The sequence below is a fragment of the Sinohyriopsis cumingii genome, chromosome 15 (genome assembly GCF_028554795.1).
Source record: "Sinohyriopsis cumingii isolate HCF-2022 chromosome 15, ASM2855479v2, whole genome shotgun sequence".
NCBI lineage: Eukaryota > Metazoa > Mollusca > Bivalvia > Unionida > Unionidae > Sinohyriopsis > Sinohyriopsis cumingii.
Window position 1 is genome coordinate 122,443,510 of NC_142975.1, and position 25,348 is coordinate 122,468,857.

At 34.3% G+C, this 25,348-nt stretch overlaps 1 protein-coding gene across 6 annotated transcripts in view; it reads right to left on the reverse strand.

The window, feature by feature from the left end:
• Positions 1–25,348, reverse strand: part of LOC149782638 (protein broad-minded-like) — a 185,661-nt gene that overhangs the window by 57,707 nt on the left and 102,606 nt on the right. For all 6 annotated transcript variants that reach the window (XR_016414416.1, XM_089934131.1, XM_089934132.1 and 3 more), the window contains 6 exons: positions 22,963–23,050; positions 20,589–20,707; positions 10,178–10,297; positions 9,250–9,338; positions 3,442–3,555; positions 1,438–1,546 (listed from right to left, as the gene is read on the reverse strand). Coding sequence is in view for 5 of the 6 variants with exons in the window: in XM_089934131.1 (XP_089790257.1) it covers positions 1,438–1,546; positions 3,442–3,555; positions 9,250–9,338; positions 10,178–10,297; positions 20,589–20,707; positions 22,963–23,050 (639 nt within the window). In the remaining variant the exon portion in view is untranslated. The remainder of the gene's footprint in view (positions 1–1,437; positions 1,547–3,441; positions 3,556–9,249; positions 9,339–10,177; positions 10,298–20,588; positions 20,708–22,962; positions 23,051–25,348) is intronic.

Sequence of the window (25,348 nt, forward strand, 5' to 3'; positions counted from 1 at the left end):
ATAGATCAAAGGTTTCTGACTGACACATACTCTGAGTAACTGGACATCATTCATAGGCATTCCCAGACATCATAATATCATCACGTTGCTTTGTTCGACAATCAAAAGCGGTACTAAGTTTGTTTGGTTGTCGTGATTTCCCCAATTGTTTAAATACATTCTTGCCACAAGACTCAGGACAAAAGGTTTCTGAACTAATCTCCTGGACTTCTAAAAAAAAATATAATTCAGTGATTCTTCAAGGGTGTGTACAATAAATCAGTCTTTGATACCACAAGGTTTGTGTTGCATTGTGTTAGCAAATGATGCCTTTAGAACATAACATATGAATAGTCCCAAATTATGAAAAAAGATACCAGCAAAAAATATCCTTAATTATCATCTTGCACAAGATTTAGCGGGGACCTGATCAAATAAAACGTCATCATCCAACTTTAACAAAACGCCAGTGAAATCGGTGTTACATATAATTAAATGTAGCAAGTCAGCTTGTGGAACACTCAGTATGAAATCTACTGTAAGAAATGTTTTGCAGGTTAAATAGGAATGCTGACTGCAGGTTAAATAGGAATGCTGATTGCAGGTTAAATAGAAATGCTGATTGCAGGTTAAATAGAAATGCTGATTGCAGGTTAAATAGGAATGCTGACTGCAGGTTAAATAGGAATGCTGATTGCAGGTTAAATAGAAATGCTGATTGCAGATTGCTGATTGCAGGTTAAATAGAAATGCTGATTGCAGATTAAATAGAAATTCTTACTGCAGGTTAAATAGGAATGCTGATTGCAGATTAAATAGGAATGCTGATTGCAGGTTAAATAGGAATGCTGATTGCAGGTTAAATAGAAATGCTGATTGCAGATTGCTGATTGCAGGTTAAATAGAAATGCTGACTGCAGATTAAATAGGAATGCTGACTGCAGGTTAAATAGGAATGCTGATTGCAGTTAAATAGAAATGCTGATTGCAGATTGCTGATTGCAGGTTAAATAGAAATGCTGATTGCAGATTAAATAGAAATGCTTACTGCAGGTTAAATAGGAATGCTGATTGCAGATTAAATAGGAATGCTGATTGCAGGTTAAATAGGAATGCTGACTGCAGGTTAAATAAAAATGCTGAATGCAGGTTAAATAGAAATGCTGATTGCAGGTTAAATAGGAATGCTGATTGCAGGTTAAATAGAAATGCTGATTGCAGGTTAAATAGGAATGCTGATTGCAGATTAAATAGGAATGCTGATTGCAGATTAAATAGGAATGCTGATTGCAGGTTAAATAGGAATGATGACTGCAGGTTAAATAGGAATGCTGATTGCAGGTTAAATAGAAATGCTGACTGCAGGTTAAATAGGAATGATGATTGCAGATTAAATAGGAATGCTGAATGCACAAATGTTTGATTAGTTGGGTTACAAGGATAACAAAAAGAACTCACCTGAATTATTCTAGGAGGCAGAGTTCTCTCTGAAGGACCACCCAGTTGGTATGAACGGACCAAGATGTTGTTCCTCTCCACTGACAGACAGTCTACTATTATCTCATTACTGAAATGACCAAAAGTTGACATAATATATGCAAAGAAAAATCTGTAACGCATGTTTCTACTTGTTCAAATAGTCCTTATTATTACTTGTACAAAAGAGTCCATGTTCCTACCAGTACAGAGCCCATATTCCTACTGGTAAAGAGTCCATGCTGTACAAAGAATCCATGTTCCTACTTGTACAAAGAGTCTATGTTCCTACTTGTACAGAGTCCATATTCCTACCTGCACAAGAGTCCATGTTATACAAAGAGTCCATGTTCCTACTTGTACAAAGAGTCCATGTTCCTACTTGTACAGAGTTCATGTTAATACTTGTACAGAGTCCATGTTCTGACTTGTACAAAGAGTCTATATTCATATTTGTACATAAAGTCCATGTTCCTACTTGTACAAAGAATCCATGTTCCTACTTGTACAAAGAGTCCACAAAATGCTGTGTGATGAAACATAGTTATATGGCGTTCATTCAGGTACAAGAATACTAAAATTATTCAAATCCCAAAACTGTTTGTTTTGAAATAAAGACCAGACATGAATAAGCATGTTAAATTTTTAAAAAGTGCAAAGGTAATCAAAACTAGCTTGACCGCTGACCTTTTGGCTTCCATTTTTAATTTGAATCTATCCTGTCCCTTGGTACACCTTGTGTAATGTGACAAAAATCAAAAAGGACACAGAATTAAATGTTAATGACTCAAAGTTGACATTGAACAATAGATTGAGCAGCATATTTGTTGAGATTGCAACATCTCATTTGTGTAAAATAATTATCATAGAAAATCCTGCAATTGAAGTGGGACTGAAGGAGGAAACAGATGTCTAAATTAGGATTACAACTACAAACCAAATCATTTAGGAGGATGCTGCAAGCCTTGGCTGATAACAGACATTCCTGAAACTTGTACTGGGAATGGACGAAGAGGACAATGTTAAACAATGCCATAGACAAATAAAAAATTATCAATGTAGATGAAGTAGTCAGATGAAACTGTACAGGGCCTGCAAGAAGTGATAGCAGTCAATGGAATCAGATATCCAGAAACTGATGTAGACATGTGGAGAAGGTTGTTAGATTGTATTGAAGGCAGATATTCATGGAACTTGCACTGGTACCAAAGGAGGAAACATATCTGGTACAGAAGGAGGATACATATATCTAAAAGAGGGGGTACTCATACATATCTAGCATTGTGGAGGAGGTTGTCAGACTGCTGATAGCAGACATTCATGGACTCATACTGGCCTTGTATTTGGAGACAGTTGTCTAAAGGAGGGAATACAGACATCTATCATTGTGGAAGAGGCCATTAAATTGTGGTGAAAGCGGACTTTCATGGAACTAAAGATGGCATTAGGTGTCTTATGGAAAGGGTACAGTTTCCAACCTGTTAGTAAGTATGGAAGATGTTGTCCAATTGGAGTAACATCAGACATGATGTCAAATTGGGCTAACAGCGGACATCTTGTCAAATTGGGCTTACACCAGACATCTTGTCAAATTGGGCCAACAGCAGACATCTTGTCAAATTGGGCTAATAGCAGACATCTTGCCCAACTGGGCTAACATCAGACATGATGTCAAATTGGGCTAACAGCAGACATCTTGTCAAATTGGACTAACAGCAGACATCTTGTCAAATTGGGCTAATAGCAGACATCTTGTCCAATTGGGCTAACATCAGACATGATGTCAAATTGGGCTAACAGTGGACATCTTGACAAATTGGGCTAACAGTGGACATCTTGACAAATTGGCCTAACAGCAGGCATATTGTCAAATTGGACTAAGGGCGGACATCTTGTCAAATTGGGCTAACAGCTGACATACTGAAACCTAAACTGGGACTGCAGGAGGAGAGAGATGTCTAGAGGCATGGATACACAAGTACCAACCTGTCTGTGTGATGGAGATTGTCGGACTGGTCTGACAGCAGACATTCCTGAAACTTGTACTGGGCCTGCAGGAGGAGATATGTATCTAAACAGGAAATCATCACACTCAGAACCCTGGAACAGAAATGATGCTAATTTTAAGACATAGTGATTGAGTACTGCAGTCAAATACAACAATGATGATGTTAATTTTAAGACAAAGTGATTGAGTACTGCAGTAAAATTTATTATAGTAACCACCTGATTTTAACAACTATTTGTATATAAATGTCAAGCAAAAGTACCATCTATAAATTTTTATATATATTTACTAGCACATTATACATGCTTCCTGTTAGTGCCATGGGCAGCAAAATTTTATCTGACTTTCAGAATATAAGGTCCACAAAGCCTCTTTTCAAAAGTCTATGTCCCCACCCACCCCTTCTGTTTACTGTTGAATCATTTTGTTATAAGATGCATTCACAAACTGCTTCAAAAATGTAAATACTGTGGAGTCTTCTTTCATGATTAAAATAAGAATCTATTAAATTTGTTTCTTACATGCTATCATGCTTAAGAAATAAAATCCTGATTTTACAAAGTAACAATTCAAGATTTTTGTTTGAATTATTTCCAATATCTCATAACTAAATACATGTCAAATTTCATTGTTTAAGCTGGTCACCTCTAATGAAAATCAATCCATTATCACACAAACTGACCAAAGCTTAAATGCTCAAATATTTGCACCAATTTTTATGGAAATTATTTTTTCTATTGTTTTTACACATATTAGCTTTTGATTGTACTGGTAAGAGATTTGCATGTTTTGATTGTAATTGTATGTAATTTGCATATTTTGATTGTAAACTGTATGTGCTTTGCATGTTTTGATTGTAAACTGTATGTGATTTGCATATTTTGCTTGTAAACTGTATTTGATTTGCATGTTTTGATTGTCAACTGTATGTGGTTTGCATATTTTTATTGTAATTGTATTTGATTTGCATGTTTTGATTATAATTGTTTGCAGTGTGTATGTTTTCATTGTAACTGTATGTGACTTGCTTATTTTGCTTGTAAACTGTATGTGATTTGCATGTTTTGATTGTAACCTGTGTGCAATTCGCATGTTTGGATTGTAAATTGTATATTATTTGCATGTTTTGATTGTAAACTGTATGTGACTTGCATGTTTTGATTGTAATTGTATGTGATTTGCATGTTTTGATTGTAATTGTATTTTGATTTGTATGTTTTGATTGTAATTGTATGTGACATGCCTATTTTTCTTGTTGTTGTTGTTGTTGTGGGCTTTAACGCCATTTTTCAGCACATCATAGGCTATACATGGCAGCCAGTATTAATGGTGGAGGAAGAATCCAGGAAAACCCTGGAAAGAACCACCGACCCAAGAGAAGTTACTGGCAAGCTTTCTCACATACCCACACTGACTGAATCCGAGACTCGAACCCATGCAGACAGAGGTGAGATGGTAGTGATCCGTAATGGAGAGCGCTTTGGACCACTCGGCCACTCGAGGCACCCTATTTTTCTTGCAAACTGTATGTGATTTGCATGTTTTGATTGCACTGGTAAGAGATTTGCCGGTTTTGATTATAAACTGCATGTGACTTTCTTATTCTGCTTGTAAACTGGATGTGATTTGCATGTTTTGATTGCAAACTATGCGATTTGCATGTTTTGACTGTAACTGTATTTGATTGCATATTTTGAATGCAACCATAAAATATGCAACATCATCTAGCATCAAATGAAATAAAACAAACTAGATAGCAAAAGCAGTCTCAAAACAATCACTAAAAACTAAATCACTAAATATGGGCTGAGCAAGGAATTTTCACACAGACACACACACACACACATACACACACACACACACACACACACACACACACACATATATATACACACACACACACACACACACACACACACGCTGTATTTTTGATATATATATATAGTTTATATCACATACAAACCACACGTAATTTATTTTCCACTGGAATGAAGATGGACTACAAGTGGCTTTGTATTTATTAAGGGAATGAATTCTTAGCATCATGAACAAGTGTGGTAGATACAAAAAGCAGTTCCGCAAGTATTTCCAATCTTGTTAGAAATCATCAATTTGCTTATTTTCATGAGATTTTTTTGTATTGATTAAATAAATAATATATGATTCAGATTTAAATGCAAAAATTAATTTACGTAAAGAAAATACAAACACTGTCTGGCTACAGTAGCAGTCCTATTGGTAAAGTGTGCATTCATCTCTCTCTCTCTCTCTTTCTGTGATAAGTTATTTGTACTTGATCCAAGTCATTATTATGCTCAGACATGGTTTGGTCTTCCGTATAAAAAAAAGTCGAAACTTTTTTAAGGGGGGTTATGGCGGTCCTCCCCCAGTGGGGTCTTGAGGGGCACTGCCACTAATCCAGCTAAAAATGCATTTTGTGCTCATAAAAAACTGCTCCTGGTACAACATATGATCATAAACTAAACCAAAATAATCATTTGAAAAACTAATAAACTTACCTTAAAAATGTTCAACTTGAGTTCAATAATTTCACAATATTTACAGTCACATGAATTTGTTCTCCAATACTATTGATGCTGAAGTTATTTCATGTGCATGTCAGTGTTTACATCGTAATTAAGTCACAATAATTTCTCAGTTTTTGCAGCAAATATATTATACCTCTCTCTTTTCATAGCAAATCTGTATAATAAACACCAGTCAAGCTCTTTTTAGCTTTGGCAAAGACTTCTTTAGCCTTCCTTTTTGTCACCATTGACTTTTATGGCTCAATGTGCAATCGTTTCTTTTCCTTCTCAATGACAGCCTTTTTCCTTTCAAGCTGGTGCTTGTATTGATGACATGCCGTGCACATATTCTGACAGAGGGTTACATCTGTTCTCTCATGTAAGAAATCTTTCTTCTTTTAGTAATTAACTGCACTTTTTCCAGATGCCTTCTGAGCTTCAATTTTTCTGTATGCAGCTTCTTTTGTAGGTGCTGTTTCAAACTCTTCCAACTGTGATTACCATAATTCAGATCTTTATTGCAGAGGTCACAAAATGCCAGTCCTCTAGCATTCAGTTTTCTTATAAACTGACCAACTAAATTTCTGTCAACTTATCACTCCAGCCATTCCCATGTCCATACATTTTTTAAACCTTTATCTAAACTTTTCATGTCATGGTCTCTCTCAGGTGGTGCTCTACAGTTTCGTATTTTGCATAGGGTTAGAATTTTAAAGAAAAAGAATTTCCCTGGCTTTCCTCACTGGTTATACTGGCTATTTAAAAAAGACCTAAAATATCTTAGGTATAATTCAAAGAATCTTTAATTCCCTTTATTTTGGTGTAAGATTGATGGGTGTAATATGGGTTATAGAGTATACAGCTTGGCCTTACTCCAGATGTGCACCTTTCAAAAAAGTGCTAATGCTACTTGGTCATTTTTACTTCCTGATCTTCAGATGTAAATTGTATAAAAGAGAAGATAATTTGTTTTACATTTTATATATTTGGTAATTCATTCATTGCACTTTCAGAAGCTGGTATTGTCTAGTCTGGCAAAATTCATTTTCCCTATTTTAATAACTGCTATGGATAGTGTACTTAAGACTAATTTAGGCTGATTGTTTAGCACAAGGGAGCAGTCATTTTAGTTAGCAGTGTGCTTAGATTATGTACAATTTCCAAAAGTATAATATCCAAAGAAAAATCATCCACATTACATTAATGTAACATAGAGGTATGCCAACATTCTCTCCATTGTGCATGTTTTAAATGCAAACAACTTCACCTTACATACGTCACTCTCTCAAAAGTACATAATAACTGGTGAGCGCCCCCTCAACAACTCAGGATGCCATGTTTAGCAAGCATGCTTCTTCTTTCCATTGCCATCAGTTTCCATTACATGCAGATTCATCGGATGAATTTAAACCTTTGACTACTCAGAATACTCTTTATGAGAGTCGTGTACTAACTAATATATGGAATGAATAATTTACAATGGTCGTTGCAGAATGGGAGCAAACAAACCATTTTTATATATAGAACCTGAGTCATGATAATGGCATGAGATTTTTCACAGGCATTTTACGATACCAATCATAATATATATATATTATGATTGGTATCGTAAAATGCCTGTGAAAAATCTCAGTGTGTGTGAGTGTGAGTGTGTGATTTGGAATTTTAATGTAACTTTAACAATTTTTCAGTCATATCACTACGATGTCTGCAGTGTGGCAGTTTATAGTGATGTCTAGCACTAGGGCATCATGCCGCAGGCATGTAGCATGATGTCCCACCCAGTCACATTATCCTGACACCAGGCCGACCAGTCCTAACACTAACCTCTTAATGCTGAGCACCAAGCAAGGCAGCTGTTAGTACCATTTTTGTAAGTCTTTGGTATGACTCAGCCGGGGATCGAACCCACGACCTCCCACATCCGAGGCAGACACTCTAACCACTAGGCCACCAGAAAAATCTCATGCCAATATCAAATATTATGATTGGTATCGTAAAATGCCTGTGAAAAATCTCATGCCATTATCATGACTTGGGTTCTTGTAGGTTACCATATGTAATTTCAAGTGCAAGGGGTACATTCTGGTCTAATTCTTCTTTAACTCTCATTTGAATGATTTCTACATATATTTTCTTTGCTTACGGCAGGAGAGAGAGAGAGAGAGACAGACAGACAGAGACAGAAAGAGAGTGCACAGAAAGCAGAGATCTCAATGAAACCAAGTAATGTGTTCATTTAGAAACTGTAGATTAAATGGTGAATACTGGATATATTTCTCATTAATATCCTATTTTGTTAATGACCTGAAAATTCATCAATGGATTTGGAGAATATAAAACACTGTATTGAAACCATAAATATTTACGTAATCACACTCCATTGATGAATCATGATTTGTTATACCCTGAGTATTGATATATTAAATTGTTTTATACTGATATTTTCAGAATCGTTATTCTTACTGGATACTGCATGTGCATATATATATTTAGATTTATATCTAACCAGGACCCTTAAATTCTGATGGCTCTAGCTAACATTTTTCCTGAAAATCAAACATGGTGGCCATATCTGTAAATATTATTATAAAAACATTCAAAGCAAGTATAAAAATTGTAACATATAACAATAACATCAATAGAAGTAATTATTAATTGTACCAGAAAAATATTAAACAAAAAATAGATTGTTAAATGTATCAAAATTTTATGAAATGGATCAATCATTAAAATTTACTGCATTATTTTTCATGAAAGAACACGATGCCATTTAAGCAGGTGACTATAACCACTGTTGCCTTTAAGCAGGTGACTATAACCACTGTTGCCTTTAAGCAGGTGACTATAACCACTGCTGCCTTTAAGCAGGTGACTATAACCACTGTTGCCTTTAAGCAGGTGACTATAACCACTGCTGCCTTTAAGCAGGTGACTATAACCACTGCTGCCTTTAAGCAGGTGACTATAACCACTGCTGCTTATTTCAGGTGCCATGTATGATCATGTTAAATCCAAATTTGTTTTATAACAGAGTGTGTTATGGGTCACACTGTATATATATATATAAAACCATTAGATCACACGTTTGATCACACATCATATATAACCTAAAGGATATCTTCAAAAAAGAAATTTATATGCAGTGTATATTCAAATTTTTTAAAGGTTTTCATAAAATACAACTTAAAGCTTTCATGCTTAAATTTCAATTGAAATTTCACTGTCATAAAATAAATTCATGAAGTCTGTGCTCACCTGAGTCCAAATGCATGAGACTGTTCCACATTGAAAAGACTGTGTACCTTTGCTGGACTGTTCAACAGAACTAGGCGGTCCAGAAAACCCTATCAGATAATCAATTACATGTACAGTCAAGTTTTCAATATCACTTTATTATGACAATATTAATGTCAAATGATCAAATACATGTACAGTCATATTTTCAACATAGCTTTACCATGACAATATTAATGTAAAAAAAATCAATTATATGTACAGTCAGTTTTCAATATCATTTTACTATGACAATATTATTGTCAGATAATTACATATATAGTCAAGTTTTCAATATCGCTGTACTATGAAAATATTGATGTCAGATATTCAATTATATTTAGTCAAGTTGTCAATATCGCTTTTTGATGGCAATATAAACAAAATAACTATAGCAATATAATATTGCCATTGTAAAACAATATTGAAAATAATATAATCAGATAATCAATTATATATAGAGTGTAGTTTTCAATATCACTCTGTTATGGTAATATTAATAGCTTCATTTATTTATGATTATATTATACACAATTAAACTCACTTATCCAAATTGAACATTAACAGGACATTTTCCTGAGAATCTATGCATTAAATTAATGAATCAGCGTGTGTATTATATTTATGTATAAGAAATAAGCTATTAGTGCTGATCATCAGACAAAGCCCAAAATTATGTTGCAGCACATAAATTTAAGTCATGACAAAATCTGATGTTGGGACTCTTGAACAAGATTTTTGTGAATTCAGTTTCCTTGTGAAATGCAGGAAAATCTTTTGGTTTTGAAATTTTTTATGATTCTCTGTACAACAGAATGAAACATTTTAGAATAGGGTTAAACCATAGTTTTCAAGCTGAAATAAAAATATCATTCATGATCTGGAGCAACAAGATACGCTTGATACTTACAGCGATAGTATCGGGCATTTCCCTGAATGTGTACGAGTCTTTGGTGGGGAGAGGTCGGGTTGCTAACACCTCATACACTGCTGGGAAAGCTGATAGTACATTTAGCAGTCGGATCAAATGCTGAAAAAAAATGACAGGGGTCCTTCACTATACAGCCCTCATTATACCACTATCCATTCCTATAATGTGGGTGTGGTACCTCACTATAAAGCCTTCATTATACCACTATCCATATCTAGAATGTGTGTTACTACACCTTAAAGCCTTCAGTATACTACTATCCATCCAATAAATTGTATGTGTTACCTCACTATCAAGCCCTCAATATACCACTGCCAATTCTATAATGTGAGTGCATTCCCTCATTATACAGCCCTCACTATACCACTGCCATTCATATAATGTGGATGTAGTCCCTCACTATACAGCTTTCAGTATAACACTACCCATTCATATAATGTGGATGTATTCCCTCACTATACAGCTCTCAGTATACCACTGCTCATTCATATAATGTGGATGTATTCCCTCGCTATATAGCTCTCAGTATACCACTGCTCATTCATATAATGTGGATGCATTCCCTCGCTATACAGCTTTCAGTATAATACTACTCATTCCTATAATATGAGTGCATTCCTCACTATACAGCTCTCAGTATACCACTGCTCATTCATATAATGTGAGTTAGGTCCTTCATTATCCACCCTCAATAAACTACTGTCCATTCCTATATGTGAGTTTCGTTATCAATCCTGCTCACTTGTTTGAAATTTGTTTAATTATTGCTGTTTTTACTATACCATCTAATGTAAGTTCTTGACTAATGAGAACTATTTATATTTTGATTTCTCTACTGCAGTATATAACTTTTTTTATATATGAGGACATGACATTATTGGAACTTCCCTCAGTATAAAATTCACATGCCTATAACAAGGGTGAATGTAATGGTTCCCTCAGTATAAAATTCACATGCCTATAACAAGGGTGAATGTAATGGTTCCCTCAGTATAAAAATTAACATGCTTATAAACATGGAAAAACCCTTATGTATAAATATGATTCTGACCCAAAAGCAAAACCCTTAAATATAAATATAATCCTGACCTCATATCACAATCCTTAAGTATAAATAAAATCCTGACTTCATAGCACAACCCTTAAATATAAATATAATCCTGACTTCATATCACAATCCTTAAGTATAAATATAATCCTGACTTCATATCACAATCCTTAAGTACAAATATAATCCTGACCTCATATCACAATCCTTAAGTACAAATATAATCCTGACCTCATATCACAATCCTTAAGTATAAATGAAATACAATCCTTAAGTATAAATAAAATCCTGACTTCATAGCACAATTCTTAAGTATAAATAAAATCCTGAATTCATAGCACAATTCTTAAGTATTAATAAAATCATGAATTCACAGCACAGTCCTTAAGTATAAATATAATCCTGACTTCATATCCAATCCTTAAGTACAAATAAAATCTTGACTTCATATCACAATCCTTAAGTATAAATAAAATCCTGACTTCATAACACAATCCTTAAGTATAAATAAAATCCTGACTTCATATCCAATCCTTAAGTACAAATAAAATCCTGACTTCATATCCAATCCTTAAGTATAAATATAATCCTGACTTCATATCACAATCCTTAAGTATAAATAAAATCCTGACCTCATATCACAATCCTTAAGTATAAATATAATCCTGACTTCATATCACAATCCTTAAGTATAAATAAAATCCTGACTTCATATCCAATCCTTAAGCATAAATAAAATCCTGACTTCATATCCAATCATTAGCTATAAATATAATCCTGACTTCATATCACAATCCTTAAGTATAAATAAAATCCTGACTTCATATCCAATCCTTAAGTATAAATATAATCCTGACTTCATATCACAATCCATAAGTATAAATAAAATCCTGACTTCATATCCAATCCTTAAGTATAAATATAATCCTGACTTCATATCACAATCCTTAAGTATAAATAAAATCCTGACCTCATATCACAATCCTTAAGTATAAATATAATCCTGACTTCATATCACAATCCTTAAGTATAAATAAAATCCTGACCTCATATCACAATCCTTAACTATAAATATAATCCTGACTTCATATCACAATTCTTAAGTATAAATATAATCCTGACCTCATATCACAATCCTTAACTATAAATATAATCCTGACTTCATATCACAATTCTTAAGTATAAATATAATCCTGACCTCATATCACAATCCTTAACTATAAATATAATCCTGACTTCATATCACAATTCTTAAGTATAAATATAATCCTGACCTCATATCACAATCCTTAAGTATTCATGATCTGAGAGAATATTCATCTCATTAAAGAATCTACTTGCTGATTATCATTTATCTTGCTCGTTTACTGAAAAAGATAAAATCTGTTTACGAGAATGTTCAGCTTAGGTTTTCTCATTAATAAATTATTGTGAATTTCATGATCCAAATGTTATTAATGGTTTTTCTTTTGCAAGATATTCATATCATTTTTGTGTTTCTCAATATGAAAATAAACTGCATGAAAATTTATACACAGTAAGGCATACCATGTGAGAAAATTGTATGATGATTTTATATATAGTAAGGCATACTTTGTGAGAAAATTTTGTGTACACAACAAAGTTACAGACTCGAGTAAAGAATTGTTTAATATATATACATATAGTTCATATATACATATAGTTTGTATGAAAATAAAGATTACATAAGTATATTGCCATTACTCCGGCAATTCAAGGGATATATCTATTTCCTAATGTAAACTGAATTATACAGGGATTAAAACTCAGAAACTAAAGTTCCATGAGATGAAACATCACCAGACTCTGTCCAAGCACAATTCCAAAAATACAGTCAGATGCTGAAACTCCAATCACCAAACTCTGACCAATCACAAATCCTGAAATACAGTCAGATGCTGAGACTCCAGTCACCAAACTCTGACCAAGCACAAATCCAGAAATACAGTTAGATGCTGAGACTACAGTCACCAAACTCTGACCAAGCACAAATCCAGAAAATATAACAGGATGATGAGACTCCAAACCCATTCTCTGTAACCACGAAAGACCAGGGAAAGTGGCTGATCACATGATACTATATGATCACATGATACTACATGATCATATGATACTACATGATCACATGATACTACATGATCACATGATACTACATGATCACATGATACTACATGCATTCCATTTACTTTGGTTGGAGTGTGTGTGTGTGATTTGGATTTTTAACATAGCTTTAACAACTTTTCAGTTGTATCGCTATGATGTCTGCAGTGTGGCAGTTTATAGTGATGTCTATCACTGGGGCATCATGCTACAGACATGTAGCATCATGTCCCACCTAGTCACATTATCCTGATACCAGGCCAACCAGTCCTAACATTAACCTCTTAATGCTGAGCAGCAAGGCAGCTGTTAGTACCATTTTTGTATGTCTTTGGTGTGACTTGGCTGGGGATCGAACCCACGACCTCCTGTATCCAAGGTGGATGCTCTAACCACTAAGCCCCCGAAGCGGTACTTTGGTTGGATCTTTAAATACTGATGCCAGTGATGACAAATAGGAAGTGTTGATCTTTGAATACTAATACCAGTGATGACCAATAGGAAGTGTTGATTTTTGAATACTGATGCCAGTGATGACTAATAAGAAGTGTTGGATCTTTGAATACTGATGCCAATGATGACCAATATAAGTATTGGATTTTTAAAATCTGATGCCAGTGATGAACAATAGAAAGTACTGATCTTTGAATACTGATGCCAGTGATGATCAACAGAAAGTGTTGGATCTTTTAATACTGATGCCAGTGATGACCAATAGGAAGTGTTGAACCTTTGAATACTGATGCCAGTGATGACCAATAGGAAGCATTGGATCTTTGAATACTGATGACAGTGATGATCAATAGAAGTGTTGGACCTTTGAATACTGATACCAGTGATGACTAATAAGAAGGCTTAGATCCTTGAATCCTGATGCCAGTGATGAAAAATAGAAATACTAGATTTTTAAAATCTGATGCCAGTGATGACCAATAAGAAGTGTTGGATCTTTGAATACTGATGACAATGATGATCAATAAAAGTGTTGGACCTTTGAATACTGATGACAGTGATGACCAATAGGAAGACTTGGATCCTTGAATACTGATGCCAGCGACGACCAATAGGAAGTGTTATGTTTGAATACTAATGACCAATAGAAGTACTGAATTTTTTAAAATCTGATGCCAATGATGACCAATAGGAAGTGTTGATTTTTGAATACTGATGCCAGTGATGACCAGTATAAGTATTGGATTTTTTAAAAATCTGATGCCAATGATGACCAATAGGAAGTGTTGATTTTTGAATACTGATGCCAGTGATGACCAGTATAAGTATTGGACTTTTTTAAAATCTGATGCCAATGATGACCAATAAGAGGTGTTGGATCTTTGAATACTGATACCAATGATGACCAGTATAAGTATTGGATTTTTTAAGATCTGATGCCAGTGACGACCAATAGGAAGTGTTGAACCTTCGAATACTGATGCCAATGCTGACCAGTAAGAAGTGTTGGATCTTTGAATACTGATACCAATGATGACCAATAGAAGTATTGGATTTTTAAAATCTGATGCCAGTGATGACCAATAGGAAGTGTTGAGCCTTCGAATACTGATGCCAATGCTGACCAATAAGAAGTGTTGTACCTTTGAATACTGATGCCAGTGATGACCAATAGGAAGGCTTGGATGCTTGAGTACTGATGCCAGTGATGACCAATAGGAAGTGTTATCTTTGAATACTTATGCCAGTGATGACCAACAGAAGTACTGGATTTTTTAAAATCTGATGCAAGTCATGACCTATAAGAAGTGTTGGGTCTTTGAATACTGATGCCAATGATGACCAATATAAGTATTGGATTTTTAAGAATTTGATGCCAGTGATGACCAATAGGAAGCATTGGATCTTTGAATACTGATGACAGTGATGACCAATAGAAGTGTTGTACCTATGAATACTGATGCCAGTGATGACCAATAGGAAGGCTTGGATCCTTGAATACTGATGCCAGTGATGACCAATAGGAAGTGTTATCTTTGAATACTTATGCCAGTGATGACCAATAGAAGTAATGGATTTTTTAAAATCTGATGCAAGTCATGACCTATAAGAAGTGTTGGACCTTTGAATACTGATGCCAATGATGACCAATATAAGTATTGGATTTTTTAAAATCTGATGCCAGTGATGACCAATAGGAAGTGCTGATCTTTGAATACTGATGCCAATGATGTCTAAATGGAAGTGTTGGACCTTTGACTATTGATGCCAGTGATGACCAACAGGAAGTGTTGGATCTTTGAATATTGATGCCAGTGATGACCAATGGGAAGGTTTGGATCCTTGAATACTGATGCCAATGATGTCCAAATGGAAGTGTTGGACCTTTGAATATTGATGCCAGTGATGACCAATAGGAAGTGTTGGACCTTTGAATATTGATGCCAGTGATGACCAATAGGAAGTGTTGGACCTTTGAATATTGATGCCAGTGATAACCAATAGGAAGTGTTGGATCTTTGAATATTGATGCCAGTGATGACAATAGGAAGTGTTGGATCTTTGAATATTGATGCCAGTGATGACCAATAAGAAGGCTTTGTGCACATTTGCATAGAAAGGCATGACTTGTGGAAACATTGTACATAACTTTATGCACAGCGGCACAGAAAGGTATGAACTGTGTAAACAATGTACGTAACTTTATGCACAGTGGCACAGAAAGGTATGAACTGTGTAAACATTGTATGTAACTTTATGCACAGCTGCACAGAAAGGTATGAACTGTGTAAACATTGTATGTAACTTTATGCACAATGGCACAGAAAGGTATGAACTGTGTAAACATTGTATGTAACTTTATGCACAGCGGCACAGAAAGGTATGAACTGTGTAAACATTGTATGTAACTTTATGCACAGCTGCACAGAAAGGTATGAACTGTGTAAACATTGTATGTAACTTTATGCACAGCTGCACAGAAAGGTATGAACTGTGTAAACATTGTATGTAACTTTATGCACAGCTGTAAAGAAAGGTATGAACTGTGTAAACATTGTATGTAACTTTATGCACAGCTGCACAGAAAGGCATGACTTGTGCAAACATTGTATGTAACTTTATGCACAGCTGTAAAGAAAGGTATGACTTGTGCAAACATGTATAGAAAGGCATGACTTGTGCAAATATTGTATGCAACTTTATATATAGAAAGGTATACCTATGAGTAAAGTGTATGTAAATTTATATATGGAAAGGCATATCTTATAAGATTGATTGATTGATTGTATTTTTATGGTGCATCAGCACTGGTAGGCTATTTAGGGCCATACAAAAGGTTATTTGTAGGATTAATTAAAGGTGATAAAAAGTTTCTTATCAACCAGCGACAAAAATCAAACAGTTAAAAGCAAAACAATAAGATGGTAAAGGTAATATATAAAACTTCCCAATCAACGGGAAATGTAAATGGTGTATGTCAATGAAGATTTAGATGAAAAAGTATTGAATATAAAGAATGGTATATACATTACATAAAAATGCTCAAGGTAATAGCATAAAAATTATAGTTTAGAATAAATGTTTACTTCTTTCAGGAATTCTATGCAAGAGACATTTATTATATCAGAAAGTTCCTTCATGTCATGCACATTGATTGTGCATAAGTTGGAGGTTGAAACACTATCATAAAGTGCTTAACAGTGAATGGTCATTGCAAGAAACGACATCGCTCAGTGGGCCAAAACTCAAACCACACGTAAGGTTGCGGGCCGAACAGGATAAACATTCAATAAGCGGAAAATTAAACCTTTTTTAAACATTAATATAAATTAAAACAGAAAAAAGTTTTAATAATAAAAAATCATTGGCATACCCATTTTCGCTCTTATGCCAATTTGTCAGAGCTGGATGTTTGGCATCTTTTCTTGGCTACAAGTTCGTTTATGTTGGGAGTAATGTTCTGTGTCATTGAGATTCTCATGATGGACTGCAAGTGTTCATCAGTGAGATGACTCCTGTGTGATGTTTTGTTAATCTTCATCACAGAAAACAGCTGCTCACACAGATATGTGCTACCAAACATGCTCAAGGTTCGAGCCGCATGTAGACGAAGCTGAGGCATCTCTTCAGGAATGAAACGAGTGAACTGTGCAGGCCCCACAGTGTCGTACTTTGCCTTTAGTGTCCCATTACACTGCAGCTCTATTAGCTCCATCTGCAAATTTACAGGTGCAGTTTCCACGTCTGTGGCAAATGGGTTAAGAAACAGCTCGAAATTACTTTTCTGTGCTTCAAAGTCACTAAAGCGCCGTGTGAACTCGGTGCAAAGTAAGCTAAGTTTTTCAGCAAAGTGTGCATTGGGAAACACCATAGCCTAAAATTCTCTCTCAGGCCAGATATAATTGTATGCCGGTCAAGACCTCTCCAGCCTGATATAATTGTACGCTGGGCCTGATGTGACCCGCGGGCCTTGAGTTTGACACATATGCTCTAGTGGGTCTTCACCTTTTAGTATGTGGGAGTGGGTTATATACGTATGACCAATTCTGATTCTTGCAATTACTACCTCCTCCCTACTAATGGTTCTGTAGGAAGGAGTTCATTCTCCTAAGGTTGGCTTGATGGCATGAAGTTTATTATTCACTGCATCAATCCATGATGCCTGCCACTTCTGATGTAAAGTCTCTTTGATACTAGGTTTAAAATCAGTATATGGTATTTTAAAATCAGATGGTTCTAGGGATAGGGCAATTTTAGCAGTGTTATCTGCTTTTTCATTGCCTTTAATACCAATATGGCTGGGTAGCCAACAGTATACTATGTGGGAAGTACTCAGCTAAGTATATTTGATGAGAATATTGGTTAATAATGGGTTTTCCAGTTTTCTATTGTGTAACGACTGAAGTACTGATAGTGAGTTGGAGAAGATAATGCTGTTTAAAATATGTTTTCTTTAAGACATGTTGTAGAGCAAGGTATAATGCTCTGACTTCACCTGAAAAAAATCAAAGTACCATTTGGTAAGCAAACCTGTGTTGTGTGTTTCCACTGACGAATGCTGCAGCAGCCTTTTCCTCATCCTTTGAATCATCAGAATAAATTTTTGTCTAGTTTTTTCAGTGAGGAGTTCATGATAAGAGTTGTGGAAGATGGAAGGGTTTGTCTCGGATTTTTTCCATCGTGTAGCATAAAAAGTACTTTTAGTTGTTTAAGTAGCCAGGGAGGTGTTTTGGAGATGTATGTTTTCTGAATTTTAGAACGATCAATTTGTACACTGTCAAGGCTGGATGATATTCTAATGCCAAAGGAAGGTATGGTGTTTGGCTTATTTTCATACAAGGTTTTGTATTTGGGTTGAAAAACAGCCCAAAAAGCTGGCTTCAGTGGGTTTGAACCTAATTTGAGAGCATACTGCATGGAAAGCATTTCTCTATGATGTGTTAGAGGTGGCTTGTTCGTTTTGGCAAGAAGGCTTTCACATGGGGATGTCTTAAATACTCCCAGAGCGAGTCTTATTCCTTGATGATGAATTGGGTCAAGCGTATTCAAGTAGGACTTTCTAGATGAACCATAAACAACGAAACCACTGTCCAATTTGGAGAGAATAAATGTTTTATATAAACTAAGAATGACTTTTCTATCAACACCCCAGTCAGTGTGTGCTACTACTTTAACTAGATCTAGAGATTTCAAGCATTTAGCTTTCAAGTTCTTTAGTTGAAGAATGAAAGTCAGTTTTCTGTCAAAGATATTACCGAAAAACTTTGTTTTCTCAACAAGTGGAATAGGTGTTCCGTCCAGCGTGAGTTTCAGTTCATCATGATGTCTTTGTAACTGACAGAAATGCATACATACCATTTTTGATTTTGAGAATTTGAAACTGTTAGTATTGGCCAAGGCATACCTTGTGAGAAATCACACATAAGTTTATATATATTAAGGCATATCTTGTGAGACAATTATGCGTAATTTTATATATAGTAAGGCATACCTTGCAAGAAAATTATGTGTAATTTTATATACAGTAAGGCATGCCTTGTGAGAAAATTGTGTGTAATTTTATGTATAGGAAGTCATACCTTGAGAGAAATTTTAGCTAATTTTATGTACAAGAACTCATATGTTGTAACAAAAATTGTGTGTAATATTATAATAGAAAGGCAAACCTTGTGAGAAATTGCATGTAACTTTAAGTATAAGAAGATATACAGTGTGATACAATTGTGTGTAGTTTTATGTATAGGAAGTCTGGCCTTGAGAGACAATTGTGTGCATTTTTATGTAACGAAGTCATGCCTTGTGAGAAAATTGTGTGCAATTTTATGCATAGTAAGTCAAGCCTTGTGAGAAAATTGTGTGCAGTTTTATGCATAGCAAGTCAGGCCTTGTGAGAAAATTGTGTGCAGTTTTATGCATAGCAAGTCAGGCCTTGTGAGAAAATTGTGTGCAGTTTTATGCATAGCAAGTCAGGCCTTGTGAGAAAATTGTGTGCAATTTTATGATTAGTATATAAGTTATACCTTGTGAGAAAATTGTGTGCAATTGTATGCATAGTAAGTCATGCCTCGTGAGAAAATTGTGTGCAGTTTTATGCATAGCAAGTCAGGCCTTGTGAGAAAATTGTGTGCAATTTTATGCATAGAAAGTCAGGCCTTGTGAGAAAATTGTGTGCAATTTTATGCATAGTAAGTCAGGCCTTGTGAGAAAATTGTGTACAGTTTTATGCATAGCAAGTCAGGCCTTGTGAGAAAATTGTGTGCAATTTTATGCATAGTAAGTCAGGCCTTGTGAGAAAATTGTGTGCAATTTTATGCATAGTAAGTCAGGCCTTGTGAGAAAATTGTGTGCAATTTTATGCATAGTAAGTCAGGCCTTGTGAGAAAATTGTGTGCAATTTTATGCATAGCAAGTCAGGCCTTGTGAGAAAATTGTGTGCAATTTTATGCATAGCAAGTCAGGCCTTGTGAGAAAATTGTGTGCAATTTTATGCATAGCAAGTCATGCCTTGTGAGAAAATTGTGTGCAATTTTATGCATAGTAAGTCATGCCTTGTGAGAAAATTGTGTGCAATTTTATGCATAGTAAGTCAGGCCTTGTGAGAAAATTGTGTGCAATTTTATGCATAGTAAGTCAGGCCTTGTGAGAAAATTGTGTGCAGTTTTATGCATAGAAAGTCAGGCCTTGTGAGAAAATTGTGTGCAATTTTATGCATAGTAAGTCAGGCCTTGTGAGAAAATTGTGTGCAATTTTATGCATAGTAAGTTATACCTTATGAGAAATTCTCTCAACTGGATCTACTGGCCAGCTCTTGGGAGTGAAAAGAGGTGCATCCGATGGTCCACACTCCAACACAGCCCACAGCTCTGATATCAGAGCTTTCAGATAGCCTACAATGGATAGAAGAATTAAATTATTGGATAACACCAAGTCTGAATGCATTTTTTTGTCTCAACAAATATTCCCTTTCCAATATCAATCCCACAGAACATGAGTACCAGTATAAACTGGTGGAGAATGAGTATTCATAGATGAATTATCAATATTCACCAGTGAATTACCAATATTCACTGGTGAAGTATGAATATTCATGGATGAATTATTAATATTCACCAGTAAATTACCAATATTCACTGGTGAAGTATCAATATTCACTGGTGAAGCATTGTAATAAAAATGTAATTTTTATGGATCAAGGAAAATTTGAACTCATCTATGCAATTTGCATATGTTTCTATAAACCCTGCTATAGCATGCTTCATTATAGCATGAACTGGATATAACACAACTGTAGCATGGCTCCTGAAAATTTTGTGCATTTGTTCACTCACGAAAAAAAATAATTTTCAAAGTAAAAGAACTAATGTTTAAGAAGTTAATTATCCTTTTGGGGAAGAGATCATGCACGAATTCTGATATAACAAGAAAGTAGCATGGCTCCCAAGATTTTACAATAATTTCACCAATTTCTTGAAGAATTGCAAGGTTTGTGCCAAAATAAATAAGAGTTTGATTTAAAAATCTGGCAAAATGTGACACATTGTTGAAGAAAACAATTGTCTTATGACTGCACTTTTCCTGAAAGGAATAAAAATGCTCAACGTTTGTATTGTGAATATTCATTTCGAATGTGTCAGTGGTGGATCACTGCCCTTTACAGCTTTGTTCTGAAAGGAAACAGCTTATTAAAACACTGATTAGTTTTAATGCTATTATTATTGAACTGTGAACAATAAGTAAGCCTGTAAGTCTTCTCTGTTTATCTTCAATGCATTCTGTGTATGATTTTTGCTCAAAGGATTTTCATCTGGATTTATAAATCAATTAATTCCAGTAATTGCTAATCATCAAAGTTAATCTTACTAATAATGGTTGCTCAAACAATGCAGCAATGATTTATTAAAGAAAATGAAGAAGAAAAGAAAGAAATAAAGAAACAAAATAGTCGCCAACATGAGCACCTGGCTTTGTGATGTTATCAATCATCATACAGACAGCTTACCAGTGAACACTATTCTGCATTTCCTATAAAAATGACCATGTTGTTACTTAATAATTATAATTCCCTGATGTAGTCATTCAAACAAACAGGGGTCAAAGTGCTAATTATTGTGTATTTACAATGGATAACAGGATACAGAAATAAAAGCTTGTACTGTTCAAGTGAAGCTTGAAGCTCAAGTAGGGATTAAGTCCGGAGTTAAATTCAATTCGCTTTGATATTTCATGTTCACAAGTCATGCAAATAATGGGATGGTCCAGAAAAGCTTCTGACCCAGATTAATAAATCAATTAATTTACACTTTATTTTAAGGGAAAACAATAGATTATCAATCAACCATCATATATACTTACCATATATACTTACTGAAACAAGTGTGTGGACTGAATTGTTAGCAGTTTTGGTCATTGCCACACACATAAAACAACCCCCACCATCTTTTATCTTAACCCTTTTTTTTCTACCTTCAGATCATTCAAATATAAACTGTCCTTCCAGTGTTAATACTGTTTGGAACAAAACCATTTATGTTATAAGGGAGGAGAGACTGGCTAATTTAATCAAATATTCTATTCCCTGCTGCTCTGCAATGGAGCAAAGTCATAGTAATGAAACAAATGTTTCAATGAATACTGAGTTTCTTTTATATTTTTCCTATTTCCATTAGAGAATGACTCAACAATTTTTAGGGAACTTGCTCTGAACCCACACCATCAAACGATTTATTCCCAAACTGGGTTCAGGCATTTTGCATGTATACACAAGTGTTGAATATTAAGTGCAAGAGCACTAAGAGGTCAATGACTTTAACCTTCTGTATGAATTTTCAGTTCAAGTAAATGTACTTTTCAAGCTTTAAAAAAGTGAAATTCTAATGATATAGACAGTAAATCAAGACTAATGAAATAGAAAATCATGGCTAATGAAATAGACAGTAAATCAAGGCTATTAATACAGACAGTAAATTAAGACTAATGAAACAGACAGTAAATGAAAGCTAACAAATTTTCTATTCTTTCTTTCAGAGACGAAAAACCTGAGATAACTGTTCTTAAGTGAATACAACTTATCCTTTGTGACTAAAATATATATATTGTATAATGTGGCTAAATTGTATATATTGTATAATTTAAAATGACATACCAGTTTTCTCTAGTGCAGCCATTCCAGGGGCTGTGGCAGCCACTTGTGTCACCATGTAACCATATCCAAACTTCTCACATTTGCTCACCTGAAATGTTCCAGTGGTACAATAAATTTAAAGTTAATGAAATTAAACATATAAAACATAAATAAATACAAAGTGAAATATATCATACAATGTTAGCTATATCATACAATATAAAACATATCATACAATGGAAAACATTTCATACAATGTAGAACATATGCAATTCAAAACATATCATACCTTGTAAAGTATATCATACGATCATAAATGCTTGATATATAAAACATACAATGTTATATATATATTATACAATATAAAACAAATCATACAATGTTGAAGATATACATTTAAAACATCACAATTTAATTACATGCCTAAAAACAATCAAGATATCATCAACAATGTCAGGACATAATGTAAAACTGTCATGACATAACACAAAACTGTCATGACATAAGACATGACTATGTCATGACATAATGTAAAACTGTCATGACATAACACAAAACTGTCATCACATGACATAAAACAATAGCATAATATCTGAAGAATAAGAATATATCGCAAAAGTCAAATCATTATAACAGTATGGAATATAATGATTACAAATCTGAGACAACAAATTTACCCAGTGACTTTAACATTTGATCACTAGAGCCTTTCTCCCCAAGAATGCTCAATAAATGTTAGTAAATCTGGTTTAAAGTCTCTTACCAATTGATAGACATGATTAAAAGTTTTCTTCCCTAAAATAAAAACCTGAACTTTATTACCTTGACCTTTGCCCTTATCACAATTACAGCATTAATTAATGTTAACATCCCATAATTACTATCTCTGGTGAAAATTCTTCTATGTCAACAGCAGATAGTATTGTATGATTCAAAGGCTTTAGCCACTGACCGTACACCTAAAATTAAATGATTGCTCACTGTGACCTAGACCTTTGATCTTCTCAGCCTTACATCTCTACAGATGTTTCTTCTTCCCCGATGCATTAGTCTGATGGCCAGGTGAAGAAATTCAAATATTGTTTAGACAACTTGTTGAAGATGAAATTAAACTCTGCACAAAAACTATACAATAGTGTCATTTGCTCTAAGTCATTGTCTATATAACTTGCAAACTTTTAACAACAAAAAGTTCTCTGTATAAAATAATTCATGAACAGAAAAAATATAATTTGCATTGGATGACGGTGAAAGAAAAATAAAACTATCAAAAAGTGACAGAAAATAAGGTATCTATTGTCACTGGATATGTCGCTAGTTTAAGATGAACATAAACACAGCACAGAAATGGTTACTGTGGAAAAAATGTTCTTTTCCTAGAGCAGGTACATGTACATTTAAAAAAAGTGGATATGATTATTAATCAAAATTAGACCAATTATTTAATTCATCTGACACATTTAGAAAATCAAAGTACCACCATTTTCAGTGACTTGGATACATCAGAAAGTTGTATGTATCATTTATAGTTACTGGGATACATCAATCAGTTGTATCATTTATAGTGACTTGGATACATCAGACAGCTGAATGTACTATTTTCAGTGACCTGGATACCTCAGATACTTGTATGTTCCATTATATATTCACATTTTATGGCTTTCCTGTTAAATACCAAAAATATAAATCTGATCTCTTAATACCAAAACATATAAATCTGATATTTTAATACCAAAAGATATAACCTCTAAACCTGATCTCATAATACCAAACTATATAAATCTGATCTCTTAATACCAAAAGATATAACCTCTAAACCTGATCTCATAATACCAAAATATATAAATCTGATCTCTTAATACCAAAAGATATAACCTCTAAAGCTGATCTCGTAATATCTAAATATACAAATCTGATCTCCTAATATCCAAATTATAAATCTAATCTCCTACATCAATGTATTTAGAGCTCTGAAAAAGTCTTAACTTATCCACCTGATCTCAAGACAAGTAGAGTCATGATTGTACATCTGATCAAAATATATTGTCTTAATCTACACATATGATCTCAAGGCAAGCATATTGTCTTAACATCACTCAAAAACTGTCATCCTTTGAGATATATGTTTGCTGGCCATCTTCTCTCCCAATTTGCACAAACAAGAATTCTGTGATGAAGAGATTGTCTTAATTTTTTTTCTGGATATTACTTCTTTGTGAATTCATTGGAAGGGTGGGGTCAATTGCATGATGGTTTTAACATTATGAGCATATCTAATAATATAATTTGAAGTCAAATGGTTTTGATACTGTTTACATTTCACACCAGTTTGATCTCTTTCAGTTCCCAGTCAAGCATAATTTACTAATGTCATAGATCTTTACCTAAATATAGAAACATGTGGGCT